The 9,995-nt window shown below is 45.4% G+C and overlaps 2 protein-coding genes across 3 annotated transcripts; one reads left to right on the top strand and one right to left on the bottom strand.

Moving 5' to 3' along the window:
- On the top strand, positions 1-928 carry LOC133638208 (molybdopterin synthase catalytic subunit-like). Of its 2 annotated transcripts, none has more exons than XM_062030573.1 (4): positions 1-261; positions 328-484; positions 557-680; positions 814-928. In XM_062030573.1, the coding sequence occupies exons 1-4, from the start codon at positions 144-146 to the stop codon at positions 901-903; spliced, it is 489 nt and encodes a 162-aa protein (XP_061886557.1). In that variant the 5' UTR covers positions 1-143; the 3' UTR covers positions 904-928. The 2 variants fall into 2 exon arrangements, with proteins under 2 accessions (XP_061886557.1, XP_061886556.1); XM_062030572.1 differs by having other exon boundaries at positions 775-924.
- A 2,177-nt stretch (positions 929-3,105) lies between these two features.
- LOC133638205 (BTB/POZ domain-containing protein KCTD5-like) lies at positions 3,106-9,995 on the bottom strand. The gene is made up of 6 exons (XM_062030570.1): positions 9,487-9,995; positions 9,314-9,422; positions 9,081-9,172; positions 7,127-7,222; positions 4,211-4,336; positions 3,106-4,150 (listed from the first exon to the last, which is right to left on the bottom strand). The coding sequence occupies exons 1-6, from the start codon at positions 9,841-9,843 to the stop codon at positions 4,121-4,123; spliced, it is 810 nt and encodes a 269-aa protein (XP_061886554.1). The 5' UTR covers positions 9,844-9,995; the 3' UTR covers positions 3,106-4,120.

Here is a 9,995-nt window from a genome sequence, read left to right as displayed (position 1 = left end):
ACTGAGCGCGCTCCAAGGTCACGTGGTGCTGGCGCTGAGACAAGAGTACGTGGCCATCGACCAGCAGCTGCTGACGCTGCGAGACGGAGACGAGCTGGCCGTGGTGCCGCCGCTGAGCGGAGGATAGTTGTGTGACAACAAAGATGGCGGCGTCAGAGGAGGGGCGGGACATCTTCAAGCTGAGTCGTGATTGGCTGTCTGTACAGGAAGTTGTGGCCGCTGTCAGCAGTACTTCCTGTGGCGCCATTTCCCTTTTTATTGGTGATTTTCCCAGCTTTGCTAGCACACACAGGTCATCCACACGCAGCCTCACCTGTGCCCCCGCAGGTACGACACGCGCTGACGTGCTGGAGGGCAGGAAGGTGAGGGGTCTGCAGTACGAGGCGTACGAGGCCATGGTCCAATCAGAGCTCAGCAGGCTGTGTGGTGACATCAGAGCACGCTGGCCCCGCCTCACACACATCTGTGTGCACCACCGCCTGGGGTCACACGATCATGCTAACATGCTAGTCAGGTCACATGCTGCTGGGCCTCACCTGCTGTGCTCTCCCCTTAGGTGGGTGGAAGTGGGCGAGGCCAGCGTCGTCATGGCGATCTCGTCTCCTCACCGCCAAGAGGGTCAGCGGGCCATCCAGCACTTGATGGACGGGCTGAAGGCCAGCGTGCCCGTCTGGAAGAAGGTGAGCACTTCCTGCGCCGCTTCCTCGGCCCGCCCTGACACAATGTCCTCCACAGGAAGTGTACGAGTGCGCCCTGACACAATGTCCTCCACAGGAAGTGTACGAGTGCGCCCTGACACAATGTCCTCCACAGGAAGTGTACGAGTCCCACGACGCCGCCTGGAAGGAGAACGTCGAGTGCAAGTGGTCCCGTTGCCATGGAGACACCACACAACAACATTAGTCAATAAAGGTCACGTTTATCCTATGCAGCTGTGTGTGTGTGTGTGTGTGTGTGTGTGGTCAGGTGACCACTGCTGCTCACCAACATTAACATGCTAGCAGCGCTCATGCAGCCTCACACCATTATTTTCTGCACAAACCTGGCAGCACTCATGCAGCATGACACTGCAGAAATGCTGGTAGCACTCATGCAGCCCCACACCATTACACTGCACAATGCTGGCAGCACTCATGCAGCGTGACATTGCACAATGCTGGCAGCACTCATGCAGCCTCACGCCATTGTTTTCTGCATAATGCTGGCAGCACTCATACAGCCTCACGCCATTATTTTCTGCACAAAGCTGGCAGCACTCATGCAGCCCCACACCATTACACTGCACAATGCTGGCAGCACTCATGCAGCGTGACATTGCACAATGCTGGCAGCACTCATGCAGCCTCACGCCATTGTTTTCTGCATAATGCTGGCAGCACTCATGCAGCCTCACGCCATTATTTTCTGCACAATGCTGGCAGCACTCATGCAGCCTCACGCCATTATTTTCTGCACAATGCTGGCAGCACTCATGCAGTGTGACACTGCAGAAATGCTGGCAGCACTCATGCAGCCTCACACCATTATTTTCTGCACAATGCTGGCAGCACTCATGCAGCCTCACACCATTATTTTCTGCACAATGCTGGGAGCACTCATGCAGCCTCACACCATTATTTTCTGCACAATGCTGGCAGCACTCATGCAGCGTGACACTGCAGAAATGCTGGCAGCACTCATGCAGCCTCACGCCATTATTTTCTGCACAATGCTGGCAGCACTCATGCAGCCTCACACCATTATTTTCTGCACAATGCTGGCAGCACTCATGCAGCGTGACACTGCAGAAATGCTGGCAGCACTCATGCAGCCTCACGCCATTATTTTCTGCACAATGCTGGCAGCACTCATGCAGCCTCACACCATTATTTTCTGCACAATGCTGGCAGCACTCATGCAGCGTGACACTGCAGAAATGCTGGCAGCACTCATGCAGCCTCACGCCATTATTTTCTGCACAATGCTGGCAGCACTCATGCAGCCTCACACCATTATTTTCTGCAGAAATGCTGGCAGCACTCATGCAGCCCCACACCATGATGTTTCCCTAGAAGACATGTAAGACAATCATTAAATTATTCACAAATACATCTTTAATGCCATCACTTTTCAATCTTCAGAAGTTTGTCATGTGTAACGTCGAAAAACACACCTGTGTACATTGTCACCTGTGTACATTTTTAGTTCATTCTCACCTGTGTACATTTTTAACTGTGTTCATTGTCACCTGTGTACATTACCTGTGTTCATTGTCACCTGTGTACATTACCTGTGTTCATTGTCACCTGTGTACATTACCTGTGTTCATTGTCACCTGTGTACATTACCTGTGTTCATTGTCACCTGTGTTCATTGTCACCTGTGTACATGAACCGTGTTCATTGTCACCTGTGTACATGAACCGTTTTCATTGTCACCTGTGTACATGAACCGTGTTCATTGTCACCTGTGTACATGAACCGTGTTCATTGTCACCTGTGTACATGAACCGTGTTCATTGTCACCTGTGTACATGAACCGTGTTCATTGTCACCTGTGTACATGAACCGTGTTCATTGTCACCTGTGTACATGAACCGTGTTCATTGTCACCTGTGTACATGAACCTGTGTACATGAACCGTGTTCATTGTCACCTGTGTACATGAACCGTGTTCATTGTCACCTGTGTACATGAACCGTGTTCATTGTCACCTGTGTACATGAACCGTGTTCATTGTCACGTGTGTACATGAACCGTGTTCATTGTCACCTGTGTACATGAACCGTGTTCATTGTCACCTGTGTACATGAACCGTGTTCATTGTCACCTGTGTACATGAACCGTGTTCATTGTCACCTGTGTACATGAACCGTGTTCATTGTCGCGTGTGTACATGAACCGTTTTCATTGTCGCGTGTGTACATTACCTGTTCATTTTTAACTGTGTTCACTGTCACCTGTGTACATTGTCACCTGTGTTCACTGTCACCTGTGTACATTGTCACCTGTGTATATTACCTGTTCATTTTTAACTGTGTTCACTGTCACCTGTGTACATTGTCACCTGTGTTCATTGTCACCTGTGTTCATTGTCACCTGTGTTCATTGTCACCTGTGTTCACTGTCACCTGTGTTCATTGTCACCTGTGTACATTGTCACCTGTGTACATTGTCACCTGTGTTCATTGTCACCTGTGTATATTACCTGTTCATTTTTAACTGTGTTCACTGTCACCTGTGTTCACTGTCACCTGTGTACATTGTCACCTGTGTACATTGTCACCTGTGTTCACTGTCACCTGTGTTCATTGTCACCTGTGTTCACTGTCACCTGTGTTCACTGTCACCTGTGTACATTGTCACCTGTGTACATTGTCACCTGTGTATATTACCGGTTCATTTTTAACTGTGTTCACTGTCACCCGTGTTCATTGTCACCTGTGTATATTACCGGTTCATTTTTAACTGTGTTCATTGTCACCTGTGTAAAGAAGGAAGTGAGGTGCACAGGTGAGAGGGAGGTTTATGGTGTCACAGCAACAAAGTGCAATAAAAGACGAGAGCAGGTGTCTCACAATACTGTCAACAACAACAACAACAACATGCACACACACACACACACACACACACTAGAGTCTTTGTGGGACATCTGATTGGAGGCTAACCACCTGTTGGCTCATTAGGCTCCGCCCCCATGGAGCACAACAGGTTCCAGGACATGAAGAAGGTTCCAGAACAGACACCCATTTACTTTGACTTTCATTCTGCTAGCAGGAGCGATGCTAACATCCTGCCTTCTAAGCCCCGCCCACCCCAGGTGCGTCAACATTTCAAGATGGCGGCCATTTTCACTGATGACATTTACTAAGTTTTAAGACGTGCCGTGATTGGCTGGAGAGGGCGGTGACATGTCCTGTGAGAGGCGGAGTCAGTCCAAAGTCTTCATGGATGCTTTGGCGAGGGGGAGGAGCCACAGGAGGGCATGCCAGGGGCCGCCATGGATATGTGCCTCAGACACGTCACTTCCTGTTGGCGGGAGACAGGAAGTGGGGGAGGGGCCGAAAGGCACACGGGAGGGCGTGATGATGACCACGATGGGGGCGGAGTCAAAAGTTTTGCTCGGTGGGCGGGACGTCCCCTCACATGCGAGAGCCTCGCTCCTGCAGGATCTGAGGGAGGAAGTGCGACAGGTGAGCAGGTGACAAGCCCCGCCCACAGACACGCCTCACCTTGGCCTTCTCGGTGGGCTCGATGACGACGCCATTGGTGGAGTTGTTGAGTTGACGAGAAACCACACACAGGAACTCTGCCTGGTCCTCATTACCATAATTGTAGGAGGAGCCAATGCTGATCAGCTGGAAATACACACTCTCATAGTACTACTACATATACTTCAGTAATACTAGTACTACATATACATCAGTAATACTACTACATATACATCAGTAATACTACTACTAGTACTACATATACATCAGTAATACTAGTACTACATATACATCAGTAATACTACTACATATACATCAGTAATACTAGTACTACATATACATCAGTAATACTAGTACTACATATACATCAGTAATACTACTACTAGTACTACATATACATCAGTAATACTACTACATATACATCAGTAATACTACTACTAGTACTACATATACATCAGTAATACTACTACATATACATCAGTAATACTACTACTAGTACTACATATACATCAGTAATACTAGTACTACATATACATCAGTAATACTACTACATATACATCAGTAATACTAGTACTACATATACATCAGTAATACTACTACATATACATCAGTAATACTACTACTAGTACTACATATACATCAGTAATACTAGTACTACATATACATCAGTAATACTAGTACTACATATACATCAGTAATACTAGTACTACATATACATCAGTAATACTAGTACTACATATACATCAGTAATACTACTACTAGTACTACATATACATCAGTAATACTAGTACTACATATACATCAGTGATACTACTACTAGTACTACATATACATCAGTAATACTACTACTAGTACTACATATACATCAGTAATACTAGTACTACATATACATCAGTAATACTACTACTAGTACTACATATACATCAGTAATACTACTACTAGTAGTACTACATATACTACATGACGTACTCTTGGTGTCGACACCATCAATATCGACCCAACACAGAAGTATCAACCATAAAGCGATACTACTGTTGGTGTCGACACCACCAATATTAACTCAACACTCCAGCATCAACCATAGAGCGATACTACCCTTGGTGTCTAGTATCAACCATAGAGCGATACTACCCTTGGTGTCTAGTATCAACCATAGAGCGATACTACCCTTGGTGTCTAGTATCAACCATAGAGCGATACTACCCTTGGTGTCTAGTATCAACCATAGAGCGATACTACCCTTGGTGTCTAGTATCAACCATAGGGCAATACCACCCTTGGTGTCTAGTATCAACCATAGAGCGATACTACCCTTGGTGTCTAGTATCAACCATAGGGCAATACCACCCTTGGTGTCTAGTATCAACCATAGAGCGATACTACCCTTGGTGTCTAGTATCAACCATAGAGCGATACTACCCTTGGTGTCTAGTATCAACCATAGAGCGATACTACCCTTGGTGTCGACCTCACCAATATCCACCAATGAAAGATCCTCAATGCTGACCCAGCAAGACTTGATATCTCTTATGAATGTACTAATTGTTTATATGTCATTGTTGATATCTCTTATGAATGTACTAATTGTTTATATCTCATTGTTGATATCTCTTATGAATGTACTAATTGTTTATATCTCATTGTTGATATCTCTTATGAATGTACTAATTGTTTATATCTCATTGTTGATATCTCTTATGAATGTACTAATTGTTTATATGTCATTGTTGATATCTCTTATGAATGTACTAATTGTTTATATCTCATTGTTGATGTCTCTTACGAATGTACTAATTGTTTATATCTCATTGTTGATATCTCTTATGAATGTACTAATTGTTTGTATCTCATTGTTGACATATTTTATGAATGTACTAATTGTTTATATCTCATTGTTGATATCTCTTATGAATGTACTAATTGTTTATATCTCATTGTTGATATCATGAATGTACTAATTGTGTATATCTCATTGTTGATATCTCTTATGAATGTACGAATTGTTTATCTCATTATTGATGTCTCTTATGAATGTACTAATTGTTTATATCTCATTGTTGATATCTCTTATGAATGTACTAATTGTTTATATCTCATTATTGATATCTATTATGAATGTACTAATTGTTTATATCTCATTGTTAATATCTCTTATGAATGTACTAATTGCTTATATCTCATTGTTGATATCTCTTATGAATGTACTAATTGTTTATATCTCATTGTTGATATCTCTTATGAATGTACTAATTGTTTGTATCTCATTGTTGATATATTTTATGAATGTACTAATTGTTTATATCTCATTGTTGATATCTCTTATGAATGTACTAATTGTTTATATCTCATTGTTGATATCATGAATGTACTAATTGTGTATATCTCATTGTTGATATCTCTTATGAATGTACGAATTCTTTATATCTCATTATTGATGTCTCTTATGAATGTACTAATTGTTTATATCTCATTGTTGATATCTCTTATGAATGTACTAATTGTTTATATCTCATTATTGATATCTATTATGAATGTACTAATTGTTTATATCTCATTGTTAATATCTCTTATGAATGTACTAATTGCTTATATCTCATTGTTGATATCTCTTATGAATGTACTAATTGTTTATATCTCATTGTTGATATCTCTTATGAATGTACTAATTGTTTATATCTCATGACTTTGCATTTTCAACTGTACCTCACACTTCTTTCACGCTAGCTATCTGTTAGCTTAGCTGTTAGCTACATGCATAGCTCCTGTAACATGTTTAGCCTCGTCCTCCAGTGATAAAGCTACATGATAATGATACTTAGGATCCTGTAATGGAGGTGATGAGTATCCACTTAGTAGAGCGGCTCCACACGGTGTATGGGACTATAAATGTGTACGGGGACTACAAATGAGACGTAGGAAAGAAAGAAGATGGCTGACCTGTTCAAAGTTCCATCCATCAGACATAGTAGAGACCATCTGTGTTAGCTCCTCCTCCTGACACTGCAGCACCCGATACACGTGCTTCACTGTGCCCTGTAACACACCTGCATTACACACACACACTGTGCCCTGTAACACACCTGTATTACACACACACTGTGCCCTGTAACACACCTGTATTACACACACACTGTGCCCTGTAACACACCTGTATTACACACACACTGTGCCCTGTAACACACCTGTATTACACACACACTGTGCCCTGTAACACACCTGTATTACACACACACTGTGCCCTGTAACACACTTGTATTACACACACACTGTGCCCTGTAACACACCTGTATTACACACACACTGTGCCCTGTAACACACCTGTATTACACACACACTGTGCCCTGTAACACACTTGTATTACACACACACTGTGCCCTGTAACACACCTGTATTACACACACACACACTGTGCCCTGTAACACACCTGTATTACACACACACTGTGCCCTGTAACACACCTGCATTACACACACACACTGTGCCCTGTAACACACCTGTATTACACACACACTGTGCCCTGTAACACACCTGTATTACACACACACTGTGCCCTGTAACACACCTGTATTACACACACACTGTGCCCTGTAACACACCTGTATTACACACACACTGTGCCCTGTAACACACCTGTATTACACACACACTGTGCCCTGTAACACACTTGTATTACACACACACTGTGCCCTGTAACACACCTGTATTACACACACACTGTGCCCTGTAACACACCTGTATTACACACACACTGTGCCCTGTAACACACTTGTATTACACACACACTGTGCCCTGTAACACACCTGTATTACACACACACACACTGTGCCCTGTAACACACCTGTATTACACACACACACTGTGCCCTGTAACACACCTGTATTACACACACACTGTGCCCTGTAACACACCTGTATTACACACACACTGTGCCCTGTAACACACCTGTATTACACACACACTGTGCCCTGTAACACACCTGTATTACACACACACTGTGCCCTGTAACACACCTGTATTACACACACACTGTGCCCTGTAACACACCTGTATTACACACACACTGTGCCCTGTAACACACCTGTATTACACACACACTGTGCCCTGTAACACACCTGTATTACACACACACACTGTGCCCTGTAACACACCTGTATTACACACACACACACTGTGCCCTGTAACACACCTGTATTACACACACACACTGTGCCCTGTAACACACCTGTATTACACACACACTGTGCCCTGTAACACACCTGTATTACACACACACTGTGCCCTGTAACACACCTGTATTACACACACACTGTGCCCTGTAACACACCTGTATTACACACACACTGTGCCCTGTAACACACTTGTATTACACACACACTGTGCCCTGTAACACACCTGTATTACACACACACTGTGCCCTGTAACACACCTGTATTACACACACACTGTGCCCTGTAACACACCTGTATTACACACACACTGTGCCCTGTAACACACCTGTATTACACACACACTGTGCCCTGTAACACACCTGTATTACACACACACACACTGTGCCCTGTAACACACCTGTATTACACACACACACACTGTGCCCTGTAACACACCTGTATTACACACACACACACTGTGCCCTGTAACACACCTGTATTACACACACACACTGTGCCCTGTAACACACCTGTATTACACACACACTGTGCCCTGTAACACACCTGTATTACACACACACTGTGCCCTGTAACACACCTGTATTACACACACACTGTGCCCTGTAACACACCTGTATTACACACACACACTGTGCCCTGTAACACACCTGTATTACACACTCACACACTCACACACACACACACGCACACACACACACACACACACACACACACTGTGGTACCTGTGAGGTGCGGTTCTCGTTGTCACGTATTCGCTCTTTGACCAGGCGGACTAGCGAGGCGATGTTGTAGAACTCAGCTTCTTCGAGAACACCTGAACACACACACACACACACACACACACACACACACACACACACACACACACACACACACACAGACACACACACACACACACACACACACACACAGAGGTCACGCCCGCCCAGCTGCGACAGGTGACCCTTAGGCGTACCTTCCTCAGCCAGGTTCTTGTCCAGGATGAGTTTTCCGTGGCGCAGGTAGTTGAGGACGGGTCCAAAGTAGGTCGGGTCTCTGTCGATCAAATAAGCCCCGGTCTGGTCCTGCAAAGTCCAACAGAGCGTTGCCATGGCGACAGGAGCAGGAGGCCACAACACACACACTCACTTTGTCCGAGTCCAGGTCCGGGTCGTCCTGGCACAGACGGAACAGGAAGGACTTGGGCTCCCGGCACAGAGTCTGCTTGGTGGTGACGAAGTAAGTCCCGCCGACGTTCAGGCGGACCCAGCGGGACTTGGGACGCTCGGCCGCGTCGGTGTGGCCGCTCTTGGCGGGGAAGCCGAGGACCGAGCGGGGGTTGAGCAGGCCGGGCGACGGCAGGCGAACCTCGGCAGAAGCAGCGGGGCCGGGACCGGAGCCAAGGCCGGCCTCCACGCCCTGCAGCTCGGCCATGATCAGCTGCTGTGACGGCGGAGAAGCTGAGGCCTTAAACACACCGTGACCGCACACCGGGGAACATGACATCAATCACCGGGGAACATGACATCAATCACCGGGGAACATGACATCAATCACCGGGGAACATGACATCAAGCCTGCCTTTGGAGCGACGACATTTTCAAACGAGGGGAGCACTACTTCCGGGTTTTAACCTGATTACTGTTTACTTCCGCTGT

Source organism: Entelurus aequoreus, linkage group LG21 (assembly GCF_033978785.1).
Source record: "Entelurus aequoreus isolate RoL-2023_Sb linkage group LG21, RoL_Eaeq_v1.1, whole genome shotgun sequence".
In the NCBI taxonomy this organism is placed as follows: Eukaryota; Metazoa; Chordata; class Actinopteri; order Syngnathiformes; family Syngnathidae; genus Entelurus; species Entelurus aequoreus.
This window is presented reverse-complemented; position numbering and strand designations above follow the sequence as displayed.

What these genes read in the sequence shown, in the direction of transcription:
- LOC133638208 (XM_062030572.1), top strand. Translation starts at nt 144, where the DNA reads ATGGCGGCGTCAGAGGAGGGGCGGGACATCTTCAAGCTGAGTCGTGAT. An exon ending in TGTGTGCACCACCGCCTGGG is followed by an intron (nt 485 to 556) that starts GTCACACGATCA and finishes CTCTCCCCTTAG; the next exon opens with GTGGGTGGAAGTGGGCGAGG. An exon ending in GCGTGCCCGTCTGGAAGAAG is followed by an intron (nt 681 to 774) that starts GTGAGCACTTCC and finishes TGTCCTCCACAG; the next exon opens with GAAGTGTACGAGTGCGCCCT.
- LOC133638205 (XM_062030570.1), bottom strand. Translation starts at nt 9,843, where the DNA reads ATGTCATGTTCCCCGGTGTGCGGTCACGGTGTGTTTAAGGCCTCAGCT. An exon ending in CAAGAACCTGGCTGAGGAAG is followed by an intron (nt 9,173 to 9,313) that starts GTACGCCTAAGG and finishes GTGTGTGTTCAG; the next exon opens with GTGTTCTCGAAGAAGCTGAG. An exon ending in ATGGATGGAACTTTGAACAG is followed by an intron (nt 4,337 to 7,126) that starts GTCAGCCATCTT and finishes GTGTATTTCCAG; the next exon opens with CTGATCAGCATTGGCTCCTC.